Source organism: Polypterus senegalus, chromosome 4, assembly GCF_016835505.1.
Source record: "Polypterus senegalus isolate Bchr_013 chromosome 4, ASM1683550v1, whole genome shotgun sequence".
Lineage (NCBI taxonomy): Eukaryota > Metazoa > Chordata > Cladistia > Polypteriformes > Polypteridae > Polypterus > Polypterus senegalus.
Window position 1 is genome coordinate 234,030,560 of NC_053157.1, and position 23,844 is coordinate 234,054,403.

The 23,844-nt window shown below is 41.9% G+C and overlaps 1 protein-coding gene across 4 annotated transcripts; it reads left to right on the forward strand.

The window, feature by feature from the left end:
• Positions 1-1,072: 1,072 nt before the first annotated feature.
• LOC120528150 (oocyte zinc finger protein XlCOF6-like) lies at positions 1,073-23,315 on the forward strand. 4 transcript variants are annotated; one of them, XM_039752216.1, is made up of 3 exons: positions 1,073-1,267; positions 17,842-18,392; positions 19,842-23,315. In XM_039752216.1, the coding sequence occupies exons 2-3, from the start codon at positions 17,996-17,998 to the stop codon at positions 21,491-21,493; spliced, it is 2,049 nt and encodes a 682-aa protein (XP_039608150.1). In that variant the 5' UTR covers positions 1,073-1,267; positions 17,842-17,995; the 3' UTR covers positions 21,494-23,315. The 4 variants fall into 4 exon arrangements, with proteins under 4 accessions (XP_039608150.1, XP_039608149.1, XP_039608148.1 ...); XM_039752215.1 differs by lacking the exon at positions 1,073-1,267 and adding an exon at positions 1,366-1,711; XM_039752214.1 differs by lacking the exon at positions 1,073-1,267 and adding an exon at positions 8,548-8,634.
• The last annotated feature ends 529 nt before the right edge of the window (positions 23,316-23,844 follow it).

Consider the following 23,844-nt stretch of genomic DNA (forward strand, 5'->3'; position numbering starts at 1 on the left):
TGCTAGTGATGGACTGTTAGAATACCAGCATAGATTATGGTGTAAGGTTTTGAAACTCTTTTGAGACAACACGCTGAAGAGTGTCCCAAAGTGTGATCGCCGCGTCTGTGGAAGACAGCATATCCAATGCCAGGGCCACCGCAGGCTCACAGTGAAAGCAAATCCGAGCTGACCGCAGTCACGCTATAAGTGCCTGTCGTCCATGGGTGATGCAAGGAACAATATAACTTGGCCACGACCCTGCCTGACTGCTGTGTCTGTGTATAGGAGAGTGGTACATCCCGCTACAATAAATAACCGTGCTGTTCCTGTTTCAAGATGAATAAAAGCTGGTTTTGCTAAAGGACTGAGATCCGGCCTGGTGTTTTGGGGGGCACGACAGAGACTCGCACGTCAAAGCACACGCATGTGGTCACAATGCTCGAGTAAACAGTATACGCTCGTATGGATGTTGACTATATGAGTGAGGCACGCTGACTGAGCCCAGAATGGGAGACGATTACCCACAATCCCGCAGAGAGAGAGAGAGAACCATCACACGTCACATGGAGATTTGTTAAAACGCAGAGAACGAGGTAGAAACCAATTAAACCAACAATTGATGAACTACAGCCAATTGACAACAACAGACATGTAAATTGTAAAAGAGAAGGTCAAAAACGAAGCCACAGTCCTGGAGTCCTTGGCCAGCTGGCTGCCTACCTGCTCCTGGGTTTTCTATAGTGGAGTTTGTGCTAGCAAACAGTCTGATGATTCCAAGGCTCCTTTCCATACACAGGAGAGCAGTGGCATCAAGTGCAAGATACTGAGAAGAAAAACAGAATAGAGGAGGGTTGCTAATGGGTTAAAATTGTGTGATATGTATATTTCAATACAAAAAGACTAACAAACAAATGCAGGATCCTGAATTGTCCCTAGTGTGTGTGGACTGGCACCCTGCCCGGGGTTTGTTCCTGTTTTGTGCCCTGTGCTGGCTTGGATTGGCTCCAGCGGACCTCCGTGACCCTGTGTTTGGCTATTATGGGTTGGAAAATGACTGACTGAGTGACAAATGCAGTATGCCCAGCTAATCAGCAGCTCTAGTCAGGGTATGCTGGACTAAAACAGTAAGCCTTCATGCTGGATTTGAAAGCTGTGTTATAGAAGCAGCCAGATCATTCTAAGACTTCAGGGGCCCTGTAACTAAAAGCTTGACCTCCTGCTGCTATTTTGTCAATTCTTGGAATCAGAAGCAGGCCGGCATCTTGAGATCTTACTGTGCTTTCAGGTTTGTAAGTTTTGATAAGTTCAGATAATTAAGCAGGGCCTTGGCCTTTTAAGGTTTTTATAAGTTAAAAGAAGGATTTTGAAATCTGCCCTAAACTTAACCGGGAGCCAGTGTAAGGACAGGGATCTGCGGTTATGTGTTTGTATTTTCTTGTTCTTGCAATAATTCTTGCAGAAGCATTTTGAATGAGCTGAAAGCTGCATAAGGAACAGTTTGAAGAGCCAGTGAAAACCGCAGTCCTACTAGAAATTAATGCATGGATGAATTTATCAGTTGGTTGGGAGCATTTTACAGCACGGTGCCCCAACCACACCAAAAGCCACGATGAACCACCAAGATTGGGACCTGAGTGCAGCAGGTGACACCTCAGCACCACACTGGAACAGCTTGAGGTTTTATTTTTAACAGTGGCTGGTGTGCCAATCCTACCATCAACCCCCCCAGGTAAGTTGGAAGACCTTCTTGCAGGTCTGGATGCAGATTAACATCATACTGTGGAAGAATAAGTTTAGGGTAACATAGCATTCATCTTAAAGAAATAGCATAAAGGGTTAAAAAATGTGGGAAACCAAATAAAGGTCAAGTGAACAACAAAATGTACACTGCAATATAAGATTTGGTTTAGGAAAAATACTGAGATGGTCCAGTCAAATAAAGAAGAAAGGCTAAGAAATTGGCAGATGTCCTATAAACGAGAATGGACAGTCGTTACATGCGCAGAAATTTCAAGGGTGGTGGCTCAACTCAAAAGGTATAAGAAGAACCAGAATCCTTATATATAGTTTGATACTATCTGTATGTATGGTGTTTGCGTCGTCAATACCCCGTATGTATGGTGTTCATGTCAATACCCCGTATGTATGGTGTTCTCGTTAATTTGATACTATCTGTATGTATGGTGTTCGCTTCAGTACCACGTATGTATGGTGTTCATGTCAATACCCCGTATGTATGGTCGCGTCAATTTGATACTATCTGTATGTATGGTGTTCGCTTCAGTACCACGTATGTATGGCGTTCACGTCAATACCCCATATGTATGGTTGCGTCAATTTGATACTATCTGTATGTATGGTGTTCGCATCAATTTGTTACTATCTGTATGTATGGTGTTCGTGTCGTCAATACCCCGTATGTATGATGTTCGCATCAATTTGTTACTATCAGTATGTATGGTGTTCGCGTCGATACCCGTATGTATGGTGTTCGTGTCAATTTGATACTATCTGTATGTATGGTGTTCACCTCAATACCTCGACTCAATACAAGTTAGAACCATGCAATGGGACTCTGCCTCTGTAGTTAGAAGATAACATGGCAAACGCGGATGCAGTATTGCATGATTGGCTAAGAATGTTCGAATGTTTCAGTGACGCCGCTGGACGGCCAAATATAGTAAGTCGGTGTCGGTTTGAGCAGATAACAGTAAGTTCGGTTGGTTTTTGGAACGTTGGTTTGGTGAGGCGTACTTTCCAGGACTAACATCGTCGACTGACTTGAACCCTTCGACAGCTCCAGAACCGTAAGTAATTTAGAACGTATCGTCATTTGCTTGGTACGGCAAAATTTATCTTTGGCCAGTTCGGTTTTGACATCCGTCCTTCTGACATCTATTGGCAATTTGAGTAATGACGGCTGGGCATAAACAACGGTCATTGTTTAAATTTTAGCCGATCTCAGATCTAAAATGACCACGCCAACATAATTATTACTCCGACTTTGATTAGAGTCGTAAAACATGGTTTGTTTTGAAAATTTGTTTGCTGGAAAAAATCAAATGAGGTGCACCGAAGAGCTGAGTTCACGTCTCGCAGCCCGTTTAAACAGGAAGCTCTTCATTACATCGGCCGAAAAGGTCTATTTTAAGCACAAATCAGTGCCATGATAACAAAATCATTTCAAGGACTTAAAAAAACAAATAATTCTTTGCAGAGAAAGTATAGATTTCACAAACGTAGAATTTGTAGCCCGATTCGATTGGGCTCCCAGTTGTCAGTATATTATAATAGACTTTTATTTTATATAAATCATTTGGGTGTAAACCAACGAACCAACCAGAGTAAAGGTATGCATTGTTTGACACTGTATGTAAATTCAACAGTTTATAAAATGAGCCTCTATATTCTTTGTTTCCTTGACCTTTCTGACCAGGCTGATTTTGAAGACGACTCCCTCCAAGGCATTTTGCCGAGGACTCATTAAAAGATCCCATGAAGAGCTTTTCTCCTGCCTGATTACTGAATTGTCTTAGTTAGAAGATGCCTCTTTCTTTAACAAGACATTAAATTTCGACCACAATACCCAAGATGGAGCATTTGCTGGTTACGGGCCTTGCTCGAGAGCTCCAAGGAGTTGGAGTCGCCTCTCTCGTTTACGAGATTCGAACCGGCAATCATCCAATTTCTCAGTACGCTTGCATATTTAGCAAACGCCTTAATCATCCCATATTTTTAAGAAGGAAAAAATGTTTTGCACACTTTTGTAACGTGCGTTTTAAATGACATCCTAGAGTTAAAGCCGTGTGCTGATTCGGTAAAAACTAATGGAGATTCCATTCGGAGTTAAGTAAGGACAAAATATTGTCGCAGTCAACGTTTTTCCCTCCAATAAGTAATATTTCTGTTTTCCCGTATTCGGACACAAGCAGTTTACCACCATCCATACCTTCAACTCACCGACACAATCCATTAAGAAAGGTGGAACTGAGTGTCATCTGTGTTCAAGTGAAAATTCACTTTATGTTTTCTAATGATAGTTTGCAGTGGAAGCATGTAAAGTGAGAACAGTAAAGGTTCCGGTTCTGAGATCTGCGGGACACCGTATTTAACGTCTGAGTATAATGATGGAGTCCTATCAGCTCATTATACATTTTAATGAATTACTGTGTTTTAAATAATATTAATAGCTTGATGGGAACTCATTTCAATTGCTTTTCTGATTTAACAGGCTAATATTGAAACTACTGCGGTGGGCTGGTGTCCTGCCTTACGCCCTGTGTTGGCTGGGATTGGCTCCGGCAGACCCCCCGTGACCCTGTAGTTAGGATATAGCAGGTTGGAAAATGGATGGATATTCAAACTAATTTTATGCTATTATTGGTAATTTTGTCAGTCAGTCAGTCATTTTCCAACATGCAATATCCTAACTACAGGGTCACGGGGGTCTGTGTTGGCTGGGATTGGCTCCAGCAGACCCCCATGACCCTGTAGTTAGGACATAGCAGGTTGGATATCTGTTTAATCTGTTTAAATTGTACATCCTCTTCCCCCATACGCAAGTGGCAGAGCCGCAAAGAGGCTAGCGTGCTGAGCCAGGCAGGGGGTTGGCGAGTGAAGTGAACAGGAGGGCAGAGCCCCCTAGTCCGTCATTATGTTCTACAAATTATTTCTATTTATCTGTGAGATTGAGCTTACAATGGCTTGCCACTGATGGATTCCCCAGCCTGTATTTTTATATAATTTCTATGGGATGCAAGTTTGGAAAATAAAATGACATCCATCCATCCATTATCCAACCCGATATATCCTAACTACATGGTCACGGGAGTCTGCTGGAGCCAATCCCAGCCAACACAGGGGCAAGGCAGGAAACAAATCCCGGGCAGGGCGCCAGCCCACCACAGAATAAAATGACATTCTTTTACATATTACATAATTACTTCAAGATGCTCAGACATCAGTAGTGTCACCTCTTTACTCCTCATTGACTTGCTTCACTGTGGTGACCCTTCTCTCTCAGCACTTTCCCAAACCAACCCTTCACAGTGGAGAAATCGATATGTTCTTATGATAGCACTATATATTTATTTATTGATTTTTTTCTCCACTAAAGAAACAAATCCTTTCCCTGAGCCGACCCACTGAAGGAGCCCCATGTGTATGAATTCCCACACATGGAGGTGGAGCTGTGCAACGACACTCATCATAAACAGAAGTGCAAAAGCAGCAGCACCTCATCCTCACTGTCTGGTTGGTTACTGGAAGTAGCTGTGGGGTCCATCATGTTTGGAAGCCAGGCTCCCACACTCTTAAAAATCCTGGTTCTTTAATGGCAATTTATGGTTCTTAACTGGGCCGTGCGATTCCTCGCAGAACTATTGCTTGGCTAAGAACCATTTCATTCTGGGAAGAGTTTTCTGCAAATGAAGTTGGTTCTTTGTGCTTTGAAAAACTTTTAATATGTGAAAAACGATGAAATCTTTCAGGTGTGGTAGGTTAGCAGGATACTAACCGATTAGGAAAACCTGAGCGTAGCTCATCTTATTGTATGCAGCAAGAGCCACTCACAAATCTGGTCTTACGTCACCTGTTACACATCTAAATGCATAAAGGTTCCTTCTAGAGCCTTCATGTAGATGGTTGGTTTGGAAACCAAAAATCAGGAGTGGTCTCCCCTCGACTTTCTCGTATACTCCGATATGGGGATGGATTATCCAACCCGCTATATCGTAACTACAGGGTCACGGGTGTCTGCTGGAGCCCATCCCAGCCAACACAGGGTACAAGGCAGGAAACAGACCCTGGGCAGGGTGCCAGCCCACCTCAGGGCACACACACTCTAGGGACAATTTAGGATCGCCAGTGTACCTAACCTGCATGTCTTCGGACTGTGGGAGGAAACCGGAGTACCCAGAGGAAACCCACGCAGACACGGGGAGAACATGCAAACTCCACGCAGGGAGGACCCGGAAGCGAACCCAGGTCTCCTAACTGTGTGGCGGCAGTGCTACCCAATGCGCCACCATGCTGCCCAGCAGTAAACAATGACAATGATATTTTAATATTATGTACAGTAAAGAACCATCTACAACAAATCAAATTAATAATATATTGAACAATTATTATAAAAGTAGAGTTGAATAAATGGGACTCTGCACCAGCATGAATAAAAGGTAAAGTACCACTTCCGGTTAGCAGGAATAGCCCAAAAGTTGATAGAAATCTACGTTTTGTACCTTATGCACAATTTGATTGACCACAGTGAAAGTGTGCTTGAGTTATCGTGTTTACACACAGACACACACACAGACATACACACATACATACATACATACAGAATTCCAATGATGGTATTTTCGTACTCTGGGAGGTCTAAAACTTTGAAATTCATCAAAATCTCCACATCGAATACTTGGACGATTCCAATACTGTCCGTATACGGGAAAGTTAAAAGGGACACCATAATTTGTTATCGCCCTGCCCCGGGTTTGCTTCCTGCCTTGCACCCTGTGTTGGCTGGGATTGGCTCCAGCAGACCCCCGTGACCCTGTAGATAGGATATAGCGGGTTGGATAATGGATAGATGGATGGATAATTTGTTATGCTCACGCCAAGGAGTGACACTAACGCTGACCCTGACTGGCCTCTGCCTTCAGTGTCCCCTTTACCGGAGCAGATGGGCTGCTAGCAGTTCGGTACCAAGGGTGTAATAAGAGAGGCACAAAAAGGCAAATTTACGTTTATTTATATTCCACAATGACTTATAAAAACGAAACAAACAAAAAAGAAGTTACAGTTCCGGGCTGAAGTATTTCCAGTGAAATGGAATCCAAAGTCTAAACCATTGTTGGTTAGAAAATGGCTCAACAAATAAATAAATAAACACGTATCAAGGGAAAACAACAACGGGTTTCACCTCGGTGTTCATTCAGTCCACGAATAGTTATTAGAGGCACATTCAATAAATACAGCAAATGTCGCGGGGCTCAAACTGCTCCTTACAAGCAACCAACTGCTCAGCAAGTCCCCCTAAGTGTGGTGCGCCTCGCACACTGTACCTCCCGATCGGACCGACCCCTACCTGTGGCCACAGCACTCCTAATAAAGAAGACTCAACGAGACACGCAGGGAGATACCATTTCGGTCCTGCAGGGGGAACTGCAAACCACAATCAAAAACCAAAGCGTAAATAAACATCACATCAGAAACAAATGAGCATAATCAGTCACGACCTAACGGAAGCAAACATAATGCCTTCTAACATTGTGGTTACTAATAAAATTAAATCAAATAATTGCTGTATAATTCCCCCAATAAACAAATAGGACTTCCCTGTGGATTTCTTTCTGCACTCCCAGCCGACTGCGCTAACCCTCGGGTTCAGCTTTTAAACACCTGCCGGTAAACGTGGAATAACGCGCTCTAGGTCTGTGGCGGAAACTACCGGCGGAGAGGCGGAAAATTCAGAGACAACCTGCCGATATAAGTATTTTCTTTTTCTTATTGGCGCTCGCGCTAACGCTTACGGAACGTCTTGCTTCTCCCTGTCATGTTGTACTGTGCTGCACTTGTGAGGCTGTAGCGTCACAAAAAAGACCCCTTGATGGCCCACGTGTGTCTTTTTCACCAGATGAGAACTACGATGTCATTCACCTGTCATAGCGCGACAGTCACCGCCACCAGCCATGTGCCAAGATATTCAATAAATGAGACATTCTTTATCTTTACTTCTGCATTTTGCTCAAAAGACACGCCATAGCATAAAGAGGCAGCCTGGTGGCACAGTACTTGGCTCTACAGCCAAAAGTGTTCATGTCTAGTGGATTGGTGATTCCAGTTCGTCGCATTTGTGTATGTGTGAGCCCTGTGATGAACTATAACTTACTGTTCAATTGTAGTTACTATTTTGTGCCCATGCAGGCCGCGAGAGTGACGGAGACCAGAACAAATAAATTATCCAGTGTTCCCGTTACCAGTCTGTGACATACATTCCAATTAGAACTCCACTGTATTGTGGACCCCTGACAGGAAGCATCCCTAAGACTGAATAAGTCATTTGGATGACCACACGTTTTCCACAATAAACACCTGTCTATAGTTGACCCGAAGAAAGAAACACTGGAAGAAAACCATCCTGCAAAACTGAGAGCTGCGTAGACATTTTAATGTGACCTTCATGTTGAACCTGAAACTAGTGCTACGGTTTACTGGAGCTCGGCACATGTACACGTTAATTATTAGTAACGTGTCATGCGCATTCTCGATCCCGTTTAATCCACTTGAGGACCACAGGAGACAAGAGCAATTCCTGGAAGTACGGGGTGCAAGACTGAAGCCAGCACTGGGTAGGATGCCAGTCCTTCGCCGCGTCGAAATATTGAGTCTTACTGTTTTACTCGGTAAAAATGGGTTCTAAGAATTGAGATAACTGAAACGTTAATCAACAATCCTCCCTTTGTCCAGCAGATGGCAGTGTTCGCCACTTTTCTAACAAGTTTCCTTCGAGTCGCTCGTTGATGATTCGTTTTGTTTCTCTTTGTTTACATTGTCTGGGTGGTCGCTAAGACTTCATACGACACACGTGTCTGCATTGTAAAACAAAACAGAAAAAAGGAAACAGAAGCACGAGACGGAGAAGGATCAGCGTCGGTAAGCAACTGGAGCTTTGGGAACGTCGGGGGGTGAAGCAATGGCAGCGTGGTCGGGGCGATGAAGTAGAACAGGGGGGAGTAGTATGGAAGAAAGAGAGGAGCAGATGTGAAAGTGAGAATCGCAGCAGTCTGCGCGAGCTCTTAACCATTTTAGGACCGCACGACAACCCACCTGCCGCTCGCTCCACAGCCCCCTTCGTGTTTGGCATTCCGGCCGAGTTTAGACGGGGCTGAGCGTTCGCTCCTTATTCGCTTCCAGGCAGCTTGTTATTCCTGTCGCTTATTCAAACCAGTCTATTATTCAATGATAACAGAAAAATTGATGCTTTGGATAAATAACACTTGAGTTATGCCCGGCCCTGGGTACCTGGGTCAAATGAACTGGCAAATACTGAATACATCTAATAACTGAGCTTTACTGTGATGTTTAAATGACTCTGTAAAAGAGTTAGATGTTGCTGGACCTACCCCCATTTTCCCAGTTACAATAAAAGGAAGATGCCTTGTTAAAGAGGCATTTGAGTTTTGCCCGGCCTAACATGGGTACCTGAGCCAGATGTGCTTTCAAGCTTATTACACCCCCATTTTTCCCTTTCTCTCTCTGTGTGTATATATATATATATATATAGATATAGATATAGATATATATATATATATATAGATAGATAGATAGATAGATATATACTCAGCAAAAAAAGAAACGTCCTCTGACTTTCAACAGTTTTTACTTTCAGTAAACTTAATGTGTAAATATTTTTATGAACAGTAAAAGAGTCCACACCATAAGACATAAACTAAAAATGTTTCACAATGTGTCCCTGAATGAAGGGAGGCTCAAAATCAAAAGTACCAGTCAGTATGTGGTGTGGCCACCAGCTGCTTGAAGTACTGCAGTGCATCTCCTCTTCATGGACTGGACCAGATTTGTCAGTTCTTGCTGTGAGATGTTACCCCACTCTTCCACCAAGGCACCTGCAAGTTCCTGGACATTTCTGGGGGGAATGGCCCTAGCCATCACCCTGCGATCCAACAGGTCCCAGACGTGCTCAATTTCTTCGACGATAAACACGAATCCGTCCATCACCCCTGGTGAGACAAAACCGTGACTCGTCAGTGAAGAGCACTTTTTGCCACTCCTGTCTGGTCCAGCGAAGGTGGGTTTGTGCCCATAGGCGGCGTTGTTGCTGGTGATGTCTGGTAAGGACCTGCCTTACAACAGGCCTACAAGCCCTCAGTCCAGCCTCTCTCAGCCTATTGCGGACAGTCTGAGCACTGATGGAGGGATTGTGTGTTCCTGGTGTGACTCGGGCAGTTGTTGTGGCCATCCTGTACCTGTCACGCAGGTGTGATATTCGGATGTACCGATCCTGTGCAGGTGTTGTTACACGTGGTCTTCCACTGCGAGGATGATCAGCTGTCCTTCCTGTCTCCCCTGTAGTGCTGTCTTAGGCGTCTCACAATGCGGACATGGCAATTTATTGCCCTAGCCACATCAGCAGTCCTCATGCCTCCCTGCAGCAGGCCTAATGCACGTTCACGCAGATGAGCAGGGACCCTGGGCATCTTTCTTTGGGTGTTTTTCACAGTCGGTAGACAAGTCTCTTTAGTGTCCTGTGTTTTTAGAACTGTGACCTTAAATGTCTACTTTCTGTAAGCTGTTAAGGTCTTAACGACCATTCCACAGGTGGATGTTAATTAATTGATTATGGTTAATTGAACATGCATGGAAAACATTGTTTAAACCCTTTACAATGAAGATCTGTAAAGTTATTTGGATTTTTAAAACATTATTCTTGAACTACACAGTCCTGAAAGAGGGGCGTTTCTTTTTTTGCTGAGTATATGTATGTATATATATATATATATATATAGAGAGAGAGAGAGAGAGAGAGAGAGAGAGAGAGAGAGAGAGAGAGAGAGAGAGAGAGAGAGAGAGAGAGAGAGATATATATATATATAGAGATATATAGAGATATAGATATATATATATATATATATATATATATATATATATATATATATATATAGATATAGATAGATATATATATATATATATATATATATATAGAGAGAGAGAGAGAGACAGATATATATAGATAGATATAGAAATTATTATTAAAAAAATCCTGGAAAGGAAAAGCAGGGAACCAAGACGTGCAGTTCTCGGAAAACAATTAAAAGACCCGCGAGACGCAAACAATATCAATATCAAATAAGAGCACGGCCAGCAAAACACTCAGTAGCACACACAGATCCTGTGCTCTTAGCACATATAAAGCGTATAAGGACAATAAGCAAAGAAGAAAGAGCAGCGCGGAGAAAAAAGACCCAGAAAAGTCAGATAAGAGTTTATGAAAGCAGTGGAATTCGAAAGGCTCAAACAAACGATGCACATGCAGAGAAAGGTGAAGAATATGGAAGCAGTAAAATCTGAAAGTATTGTAGCCAGGCTGAAGCCTTTTTGGTTTTAAGTGACTGTTGGGTCCGATTTAGGGAGGGCGGAGTACACCACGGAAGACTGATAGTGGGATACTGATTGATTGATTGATTGATGTGTGTAAGGGTGTGCGAGACCCGGGGGATGAGGGGTTGGAGAGGGTGCTAGAAAGTTGTGTTTGGGGTTACGAAGTTGGCAATTGTTCAAGTAAAACTTTTGTGACACTTTATTACGTCAGTTGCTACAGTATCAAAAAAAATAGTAAAGATCACATTAGCACAAACAAAACGTGATTAATCATCAGGACCAGGTGTATTTGAAAAAGGAGCAGGACAAAGCGAGGTCAGAAATAAAAGGCAAAGAGTAGACAACAAAGTCTTTTCGCCCTTCTTATCATTCAATGCACAAAACGTTGATTTACACAATATTAGACCATATGCTATGAGAATCTGTGCAACCGCAATGACAAGTTTAATATTAAAGAAAACACAATTCGGTCAGGCGTATATTTATGATCATGGAGAAGTGAGCAGCAGAGACACAAAGTGGCAAGAAGGAGATCGGTTGTACAGGCTTTAAAAAGATTGAAGGGCAGCGTTTCCCCAAACCTCAACCGCCCCTTCACAACGCGAGCAGCATTATATGTCCTGCAACAAAGAGATTTAACCATGCCCGGGGCCGAAAATAAAGGACAAGTATTGTTTTTACATCGTCACATGAAACAAGGCAGTGAGCCATCATTTAAAACAAGTCCACGGACATCTAACAACGTCGAGGGTTTGTTTACTGCCTTGCACCCTGTGTTGGCTGGGATTGGCTCCGGCAGACCCCCCTGATCCTGTAGTTAGGATATAGCGGGTTGGATAATGGATGGATGGATGGATAAAAGTAAGGTCCGATTGCCAGGGAGGACAGAGAAAAAAAAAACTCCAGACGGCTGGAGAAAAAATAAAATCTGCAGGGGTTCAGACCATGAGACCACCGAGCCCCCCTATAGGCATTCTACCTCATATAAATTATCTCAATCAGTCCTCATTGTATTCTGGCCTTTAATCCATCAATATAGCAGAGCGATGGAGCAGGTCACTCATGTAGTGCAGTGAGGCAGCCATTACAAGTTTTATAATTAATTGAATGTTTTATTCAGTCCTGTAAGACACAGGGAGCCAGTGAAGGTGAAGCAGGATGGATGTGATGTGCTCGCTGTTGCTGGCCCGTGTCAGCAGAGTTCTGAATCAACCGGAGCTGTGATATAAGATTAGAAGGGTCACCTGCCAGTAGCGCATTACAATAATTGATGCAGGATGTGATAAAAGCAGGGACAAGTGTCTCAGCATTAGTAAAGGAGAGGAATGAGCGAACGCGGGATACATGACGGAGGCAAAAGTAAGAAAGTTTCTTAATGTGGTGTTGTGGGTGGTAAATGTGGACGTGTGGTGTTGGAATTGTCACAGAAACACAAAATTATTGAAATTACAAATTGTCACAAATTATTAAACATTTACAAAATGGCAAAAGGGCTTCAAGTATTGCTTCAGTTTACAGAGTAGGAAGAACAACAGTGAACAATATGAAGTGTGATGGCAACAAAATTGAAAAACATGTTGAAAAATGGAAACCACTCACGGAAATCATCCTCTTTAATAAAACCCCTGTGTGCATCCAGGTGTCTGTGTGTGTGTGTGTGTGTCGGGGCCACACAGCACGTGTTCGGTCTCTTCCTGTGCATTCCCTGTGTGTGCAGAGAGAGAGAGAGAGAGATACAGATACACATACACACAGACACAGGTGCGTGCGTGCGAGAGACAGACAGGCATGCAGGCCCGCCCGAGAGACATTAGAACATTAGAACACTCTAGATGAGAACAGGTCATTCAGCCCAACAAAGCTCACCAGTCCTATCCACTTGTTTCCTTCAAGAAAACATCAAGTCGAGTTTTGAAAGTCCCTAACGTCTTACTGTCTACCACACTACTTGGTCTCTTATTCCAAGTGTCTATCGTTCTTTGTGTAAAGAAAAACTTCCTAATGTTCGTGTGAAATTTACCCTTAACAAGTTTCCAACTGTGTCCCCGTGTTCTTGATGAACTCATTTTAAAATAACAGTCTCGATCCACTGTACTAATTCCCTTCATAATTTTAAACACTTCAATCATGTCACCTCTTAATCTTCTTTTGCTTAAACTGTAAAAGCTCAGCTCTTTTAATCTTTCCTCATAATTCAACACCTGTAGACCTGGAATCAGCCTAGTCGCTCTTCTCTGGACCTTTTCTAGTGCTGCTATGTCCTTTTTGTAGCCTGGAGACCAAAACTGCACACAGTACTCAAGATGAGGCCTCACCAGTGTGTTATAAAGTTTGAGCAGAACCTCCTGTGACTTGTACTCCAAACATCAAGGCACTATATAACCTGACATTCTGTTAGCCTTCTTAATGGCTTCTGAACATGGTTGGGAAGTCGATAGCTTAGAGTCCACTACGACTCCTAAATCCTTCCCGTAAGGTGGACTCTCGATTTTCCGACCGCCCATTGTGTATTCAAACCTAATATTTTTACTTCCTATGTGTAATTCTTTACATTTACTGACATTAAATTTCATCTGCCACAAATCTGCCCAAGCCTGTCTGCTATCCAAGTCTTTCTGTAATGATATAACGGATTCCAAATTATCTGCTAATCCACCTATTTTGGTATCATCTGCAAACTTAACCAGCTTGTTACTTATATTCCTATCTAAATCATTTCTATATATTAAAAATAGCAGCGGCCCTAGCACTGATCCCTGCTGGTCACCACTCTCAACATCGGCCAGTTCTGATGAGGTTCCTCGCACCATCACCCTCTGCTTCCTGTGTTTGAGCCAATTCTGCACCCATCTAAAAACATCACCCTGAACTCCCACTTCTTTTAACTTGATGCCCAACCTCTCATGTGGCACCTTATCAAATGCGTTCTGAAAGTCCAGATAAATAATCTCATCTGCTCCACTCTGATCGTATGCTTTTGTTGCCCCCTCATAGAATTCCAACATGTTATTAAAACACGACCTCCCTCTTCTGACCCCATGCTGACTGTTCAGAATAACTCCTGTCCTTGCCATGTGTTGCTCAATCTTATCCTTAATAATTCCTTCCATTAATTTTCCTGTCATGCATGTTAAGCTTACTGGCCTATAGTTGCTTGGATCTGCCCTGTCACCCTTTTCATATAATGGGATGATATTTGCCATTTTCCAGTCCTTTGGAATCTCTCCAGTGCACAGTGACTTCCTAAAAATACGTGTCAAGGGTTTATTTATTGTATGTACTCACTAGCCTCCTTAAGAACTTGAGGATAAATATTATCTGGTCCTGGTGATTTGTTTGATTTCATCTTATTTAATCTGAGCAGCACTTCTCCCTCTACAATTTCCAAATCCCCCCCAACACACACACACACACACACGCGTGCATTGCTGCAATGTTACTTTTCTTGGTTGTTTATTAGATTTCGGATTTTTCAAATGTTCATTTTTTTCCCTGTGCTTAATACTCATTAAAAAAGAGTGGTTTTTAGCTAGCGAGTCATAAGGCTATAGCGTGAACTCTTGCAGTGTTAGTTTTCTCTGTTGTTCAAGGTTTTCTTGGTGTTATTCAATGTTTTTTTACATTTAGTTTACTATTACACTGTGCATTCAATGGTTTAATTAACTATAATTGTGCTTAAAATCTTAAAAAAAAATATATATATTTACATACAGTTCATACGGTCTAGAATGGATTAATTGTATTTACATACAATCCTATGGGGGAAATGACTTTGGTTCCACCGAGGTTCCACTGTATTACTGTCCGACAAAATTACAGGCATTTTACGGAAATACAAACCAGTATTACTGAGAGAGAAAATTAAAGACACACATTACAGTGTGTCTAGCCTCCAAAATACTTTCAGCAATACTGATAGTGCTATATTTCATTCGACAATGTCCGTTATATAAAAGCACGTTTGAACAGACACTCGCCTTAAAAAGACAGCGTCTTTCCCCCACCATTTTCCCCAGACAAAACACTGGTTATATGTCACTTCTCTCCGTAGTTACCATTGCCAACGTCCATTAGATGGCATCACGGTTCAACACAGATGCTACTTACGCAAACCCATTGGTCCATTCCTAGGTTGCCATTTTCAGGTATGTTCACATGTAGTTCGTGAGAGCACCTATTGCGGTAGTCTGTCTGCATGAATTAACCCTGTCGTCCTGTACACTGATTTCTGTGAAGATGCGACTTGCTGATAATTTAAAGAAATTTGTGGAGACAGTTCCAATTTCACGGAGGTTTCTTCAGTAGGTCCTGTCTAGTCTGCCCCCTGCTGGTCACCACTCTTAACATCGGCCAATTCGGATTTGGTTCCTCACACCATCATCACCCTCTGCTCCCTGTGTCTGAGCCAATTCTGCACCCACCACACCCTGAACTGCCACTTCTTTTAATTTGATGCCCACCCTCTCATGTGGCACCTTATCAAATGCTTTCTGAAAGTCCAGATCAATAATCTCATCTGCTCCACTTTGATCGTATCCTTTTGTTGCCTCCTTGTAGAATTCCAGCATGTTAGTCAGACATGACCTCCTTCTTCTGAGCCCATCCTGACTGTTCCTAATAACTCCTGTCCTTGCCATGTGTTGCTCAATCTTATCCTCAATAATTCCTTCCATTAATTTTCCTGTGATGTACGTTAAGCTTACTGGCCTATAGTTTCTTGGATCTGCCCGTTCACCCTTTTTATATAGTAGGATGATATTTGCCATATTCCAGTCCTTCAAAATGTCTCCAGTGCGCAGTGACTTCCTAAAAGTATGTGTCAAGGGTTTCTATCTGTACTTGCTAGCCTCCTTAAGAACTCGAGGGTCAATATGATCTGGTCCTGGTGATCTGTTTTGTTTGAAGTTGTTTGAAACCAGCCCTGCCAACCACTTGAATTGGCGTCTTACCCTGTGCGATGCAATTGGTGATGGCATTTGCCATTGGTGGCTTTTCCTTTTTTTTTTTTTCTTCAGAATGATCCCACTAAAGATTGCAGAGTGTGTTTTGGTTTTTTTTGTCTTCTTGTACCTTGCGTGATTTAGACCTGTTATGGACGGCTACCTCCTGAATCTTTTCATATTCTTCATATTCTTTGCAGTGCTTAGTTGACAAATTCGAGTTGCTTTTAATGGCAAGTGATTTCCGACCAAGTTTGCAGGTTGCTGTCTCTTTTCAAAGCCAAACCACCTCCACCTGAGTGAGGGTAATCCACGTCTTGCCCTTCAACCTGACGTAGATTGCGTGGCTGTTTTGTCCCCTGACGCTGTTTGCTCACTCATTTTTAGGCAGCCACACCAGCTTATCTTGTGGTGCACTCACTGTGCATGTCTATTTGCTTGTTTTGCATACGTGCTGTAGTCTATCCTGTTAGGGTCCATGATTGGATTCTCAAGATGTGTTTTTGGCAAAAAGAGTGACATACTTGATAACTTCAGCTTGCACATGATTTAAACAAGAATTGAGATAGAATCATAAATGATACGTACCGCACACTTCCAGATGGTGGTAGTATTTCTCCTAACTGCTGTCCACTTCACCATCCCTAAATAATCCCAACATTTCAATGGGTATATTTTTAGATTTTCCTAATAAATAGGACATTTTCTCCTCTAGTAACATAAAGTAAGAGATGATTGTTTGAACCTCAAAAAGAGTCTTTAAATGACATACACACTTCTGAAAGACTTTAGTGAAGGTGCAAAGGGAGGAGACGAAGTGTGACAGTTCATCTTGAGCACAGGAGAAATTGCACCGAGCAGGTCAGGTAATTATGGTGGATATTCACACAGTAAGCTCAGCTACAGTCCTGTAGACACAAAACGATCCGTTTCTGAAGTGTTAGCCATTCTTACATTATGATAGCCATTTTAATTCAGTCAGGTTAAACAGACCATCTGAAGATGGGAGGAAAATAAAGAGTGAGTGGGATAAACCTGTGGTAATGACAAGTGGATTTAAGTGATTGTGCAGCCAAATGGCATTCAATGCAGGTTTTTGTGGAACAAAAGTATGGCTGCCGTTGATGGTGAGACTCCTGGGATTGGGATCAGTAAAGTCGTCTCCATGTCAGAGGTCAATTGAGATAGGAATGAGGAGGTAAACTGAAGTTTGGGGTGAACAGAAAGGAGTAAGAAACATCCAGAGAAAAGGAAGAAGAGTAAAAAAAGAGAGTGATGTAGAGTCCAGAGCAGTGGGCAGGGGGAAGAGTGGCCTCTCCTAAATTGATGGGGTTCATTCAGTCTGGCCCACTCAGGATGTAGTTTAGTCTGCTAATATCTTTAATGACAGTTAAACGTGGCTCCATATGTGTTTGTGCTAAATGCGCATTTCTGTGAGTTTGACTGGAGTTAGGGTTAGGGTTAGGCAGAGTCTCTTTAAAATGGTGTCCTTAATTTAGGCTGAATTCAACTTTGGCATTTTACTGTTGCTTTGACAAATACTGCCATTACAGAACTGCTGAAAGTGATTTTTAAAACAACATACATTTTGTAATCTCCCCCCTTGTTGTCTTTCTCTTGATCAGCTGGTCATTGTCTCCTTACCCAAGTAGGTTTCCACGCCAGCTCTACTGAGATGATCTTAGGTTCACATGGAGGGTTCACAGCATTATAAGTCTCTCCTAATAAAGTTGCTCATATTTTAGTGTTTAGTTACCCCTGAAATGTGCTCAAGTTGTTCTTGACATTTTTATTTTGACAGATATAAAGGATCTATATAATATATATATAATTGGTTCCCGAGGCTATGCAGTGAGGTGTCTAATGGCCTTCAGAAAAGGACAGTCCTTGTAAGAAGTGAGTCTTAGAAGAGAAGAGCAGGCAGCTGAAGAGAGAGAAAAAGATTTGCAACAGGCATGGACGGACAACAGACTCACATTAAGCAAGAGGATTGTGAGTGGGGTGCCTTAGCAGATTTGTGTGTGAAGTCGGAGGAAGGAAGAATTCCAGTTTTTAAGGAGGAGGAGGAGGAGGAGTCCAAGGAAAAGGTTTTTGAAATAAAAGTTGAGGAATCGGAAGAGTTTTCAGTTACTCCCGGACTGCACAAGCATGAAACTGGAAATGTTTTCAGACAAGAATTTTGTGAAGAGTCTCCTTCCAGTTTTCATCGCAGGTTCAATAACGCTGGACAAATGGCTACCCGGCAGAATTCCGTGGAACTGAAATCTGAGTTATTTGAATCTGAAGAGAAAATAAATGAAGGCAACGAGACAGAAACAGAAGAGCAGCAGTTATCTAGGAGTTTTGGAAAAAGTAAGTAATGTGATTAAATATAAACGTGAAATAGAGCAAATATACAAGGTCTAATAGTGGTTCTGTTTTTTTTTTTTTTTTTGTTTCTTTTTTAAATAATAAAACACTTCAGTTTTTGTTTAATCCAATCTGTCTTCACGGGCCAGATGTCAGGGTCAATCTCACTAGCATTGGGCACAAGGCATGAAAACCCTAAATACAAAGAGGACTGTTTGATTAATGTTAGGTAGATTGCCCAGAGAAGGCATGGGCAGTCTCGTGGTCTGGAACCCCTACAGATTTTAATTTTTTTCTCCAGCTTTTGGAGTTTTTTTTTTTTCTGTCCACCCTGGCCATCGGATCTTACTTATTCTATGTTAATTAATGTTGACTTATGTTTATTTTTAATTGTGTCTTCTATTTTTCTATTCATTTTGTAAAGCATTTTGAGCTACATTTTTTTTGTATGAAAATGTGCTATATAAATAAATGTTGATTGATTGATTGAAGGCTGCTCTCTACTGATGCCAGTCCATCTCAGGGTGCTTTCACCCACAGAGAACTAATTAAGAGTTCACCTAATTTTGGGATGTGACAGAAGAACCAGAATCTGCTAAGGATAACTACCCTGGACATTAAGAGAACACAAAGTTTACATGAATCATGAGTGTGTGCAGGGTTTGACCCCAAGAGACTGGAACAATAAGGCAACTGTGTTGCCCTAATGCTAGCCCTTGTATTATGTTTATTTAAAAAACAAGTTCGGTCCTGAAAACATCCAATTGTCACCAAATAAATCAAAACAAAGACCAAGTTGACTTCGCATTTCTCATTTGCTGTAGGTCATCTGACCACCCAGTCTCTCTGTTACTCGACAATACATATTGGTGGGGAAATGTTTCGGTGTATTAAGACAAACTCTTTCACGGATTCCACCATTTATGATGGCACATCCACTTAGGATTTGCAGTCTGATATAAAGGATAGGAGCAGTTAGAGGATTAGGCTTAGTAAGAGCATTGAAAATAACAAAGAATGACAGGACAGGATTGACAACAGCACATGAGTGGGTTTAAACTTGACTTTGGTAGACTCCACAGGAAAGCAGCATCTCATCAGTGCCACCTCTCAGCTGACATTCTCATCCATCCATCCATCAATTTTCTTCACTTAAGGTTGTGTGTAGCTTTGATATCAACCTGAGAATGTGTGCCAGTGCACTGCGGCTCACATTGGCACACCCCTCCACACTTGGTCAACATCAGATGGTGTTTAACACAGCAGACACATGTATGGGATAGAAGAGGAAGATGAACTGCTCAGACAAGGAGAACATGGGAATCTTATACTGTACATAAACCAGGGAATGAATGTCAGAGTGTGGTAGCAACACCAACCAGTGTGCCATCTGTCTCTTTACAATAGTGCATTTATTTAAAAAATGTCATTATTGTGTTTGTGTTATTGTAGATTCACAGAAGAATGGCATCTTGTCTCCATCTTCATTTGCTCAGCCCTATCTTCAGTGCAGTCTGCTATGCAAACAGAACCAGGAGCAGCTGAAGAAATCTTCAAGTGAATCAGAGAATTTAATGCCATCCTCTTTGCAGATTGGGTCTCTTCCTATTGTCAGACTAAGAAGAATAAAAGCCATCAGTTCTAATCAACAACTGGAGAGAGACACCATCCATACTGTAGAGAAACTCTGTTGCTGCTTTGAGTGTGGGAAACGATTTCCTGACCGTAGTGCTCTTCGAAAGCACACACACATTCATACAGGTGAGAAGCCATTTGGCTGTTCAGAATGTGGTAAGCAATTCTCTGGCAGTAGTGCTCTTCGAAAGCACACACACATTCATACAGGAGAGAAGCCGTTTAGCTGTTCTGAATGCGGTAAAAAATTCTCATACCCCAGTGGTCTTTGGAGTCACACAAGAATTCACACTGGAGAAAAACCTTATTACTGTACTGAATGTGGCAAACAATTCTCTGACAATAGTGCTCTTCGAAAGCACACACGCATTCATACAGGAGAGAAACTCTATTGTTGTTCTGAATGTGGCAAAGGATTTTCTGACAGCAGTGGTCTTCGAAGGCACACACACATTTATGGAGGAGAGAAGCCATTTAGCTGTTCTGAATGTGGTAAGCGATTCTTACACCCAAGCTGTCTTCAAAAACATTCAAGAATCCACACTGGAGAGAAACCTTATTGCTGTTCTGAATGTGGGAAACGATTCTCTGCTTCTAGCACTCTTCGAAAGCACAAACATATTCATACAGGAGAAAAGCCATTTGGCTGTTCTGAATGTGGTAAACGATTCTCTTGCAGTGGCTCTCTTCACAAGCACAAATGTATACACAATGGTGAGAAACCCCATTTCTGTCTGGAATGTGGTAAGCAATTTTCAAACCTAGACAGTCTTTGGAGTAACACAAGAATCCACACTGGAGAGAAAACATATCATTGTTCAGAATGTGTCAAAGGAATTTCTGACAATCGGTCTTTTCAACAATACACACAAACTCAAACCAGATTAATGTCATATTCCTGTTCTGAATGTGGTAAACGATTTTCACGAGAAAGCTTTTTACGAAACCACACACGAATTCACACAGGGGAAACACCTTATTGCTGTTCTGAATGTGGTAAACAATTCTCGCAACCAAGCTATTTACGAAGCCACAAACGAATCCACAGTGGGGAAAAACCTTTTTGCTGTTCTGAATGTGGGAAAAAATTTCTTAAAAACTGCATTCTTCAGAAACACATGCTAATTCACACTGGAGAGAAACCCCATTGCTGCTCAGAATGTGGTAAGCGCTTCCTAGAACTAAGTAGTCTTCGGAAGCACACACGAATTCATACTGGAGAGAAGCCATATTGCTGTTTTGAATGTGGTAAACGATTCTCTGATAGTGCCACTCTTAGAAAGCACAAGCAAATTCATATTGGAGAGAAGCCATTTTGCTGCTCTGAATGTGGTAAAAGATTCCTACATTTATACAATCTTAACAGCCACAAACGAGTCCACACTGGAGAGAAACCTTATTGCTGTGCTGAATGTGGGAAACGATTCTCTGGCAACAGTGCTCTTCGAAAGCACACATGCATACATTGAGGATAGAAGCCATTTGGCTTTTCTGGATGTGAAAAAGGATTACTCAAAAACAACTGTCTTCATAAGCACATAAAAAAAAATATACTGGAGAGACGTCCCATTGTGGTGTTGAATGTGCAAAATAATTTGTACAAATAAACTTTTTTTTCAGAGCTACAAAAGAATCCACACTGGGGACAATTCTTGAAAGTCAAAGAGAGTGAGTGAAGTGAAAATGTTATACTGCATCATACTCAAGTCTTGATTTTTGCATTCATGTGGTGGGCTTTGTAGTACAAGATCTATAACAAGTCTCATCATGGTGAAACTACTCTCACAGGTAAAATTGGACCCAAAAAAGTCGGCCATACTGGCTGCATGTCTCTTTGGATAAAAAGGTGCCCAATTTTACCTCTGCATTAGTGTAAGACAGGGGTCCTCAATCACGGTCCTGGAGGGCCGCAGTGGCTGCAGCTTTTCCTTCCAGTCAGTTTCCTAATTAGAAGATGGTCCTTGCTGATAATGAAACTTGGTATTTAACTATTTGGCTTGTTAGTGTGTTCATTCAGCCTAGTTTCTTTCTCTGAGAACATTAGCCATGTGTTTTGTGGACCAGAATAGATTTAAATTTAGCGGTCCTTTCAATTCCCCTCTAATTTATTTCTAAACATTCTTATCACAGATACTTCATACTTCAGATACTACTTTATCTGGAGAGCTGCTGGTTTATTGGTTCTCTACATTTCATTATTAAGTGATGTCTGGGTAATTAAAAAGGCAACAATTCAAACTTAAATGTAGCTGCTAAAAACTAAAACAGGCAATTAAGGCTTGTGAATTGTAACAGGCCAAATAACTAAAATTCATCCTCCCCGCTATATCCTAACTACAGGGTCACGGGGTAACTAAAATCCCAAGAACTGTATTGCTTTAGTGGTAAATAAATGGGCTCTAATTAAGAAAATGGTTGAAGTGAAAACCTGCAGCCACTGCAGACCTCCAGAACTGTAATTGAGGACCTCTGATCAACAACGTAACTAAAATTTATCTTTGATGAATGAAAGCGCTAACAAGGCATAGAGTTAAATAGCAAGTTTCTTTATCCGCAAGGTCTGAGTTCCAATTGGGAAAACTGGGTGGAATGAAACCCTGTAGCCACTGCGGTGCTCCGGGACTGTGATTGAGGACCCCTGGTGTAAGGGGTGGTGGTAGTGATAGTGTGACATCTTTAAAAAAAAAAAAAAAAATTGGTGTCAGTCCAGATGGGCACTGCTACTGGTCACAGGACAGTGGAACAGAACAAACCACACAAGCATAACGTGTGAAAGAAATTAAGAGCAACAGATAGCAGTGTGGTACTGCTACTTTTATGTGGTAAACGAAGCATGACTTGAAAATAAATAAACCTTTGGCATATATAAAGAAATCCTTGCCATAAATAAAAAAAAAAACTCTGTAGAGAAAGTAAATAAAATATATTTATTCATGCCAAAGATTCTTTTTATATATTTATTAACAGATTTTAGTATCTCTATGTTAATGAGGTGGACAGCTCTAACTTATTTTCTAAAGCTCTATTAGTCAGGGAAGCAAAGCAGCCATAAGCAACAGTAGCTGACTGACTAGTTCTCTTCACTTCTCTCTATTCACTTCCACAAGGCAAACACTCACCATGGTGCCAAGGGAAGGGGCTGAGCAGCTGGAACACTGTGGGACAGTGCCAGTGTACCTGAGCTAGTAGCACACTAGCTGCCGGTCAAGCCCAGACTATGTGCTGTGGTACAGTTGTGCTTGACAGTTTGTGGTACAGTTGTGCTTGACAGTTAAACAAATGAGACTAAAATATTATACTTGGTCATTTATTTATTGAGGAAAATGATTGAATATTACATATTTGTGAGTGGCAAAAGTATGTGAACCTTCGCTTTCAGTATCTGGTGTGACCCCCCCAATAACTGCAACTAAACGTTTCCGGTAACTTCTGATCATTCCTGCACACCGGCTTGGAGGAAGTTTAGCCCATTCCTCCGTACAGAACAGCTTCAACTCTGGGATGTTGGTGGGTTTCCTCACATGAACTGCTCGTTCAGGTCCTTCCACGACATTTTGATCAGATTAAGGTCAGGACTTTGACTTGGCCATTCCAGAACATTCACTTTATTCTTCTTTAGCCATTCTTTGGTAGAACGACTTGTCTGCTTAGGCTCGTCGTCTTGCTTTATGACCCACCTTCTCCTGAGACTCAGTTCATGGACAGATGTCCTGACATTTTCCTTTAGAATTCTCTGATATAATTCAGAATTCATTGTTCCACCAATGAAGGCAAGCCATCCTGGCCCAGATGCAGCAAAACAGGCCCAAACCCTGATACG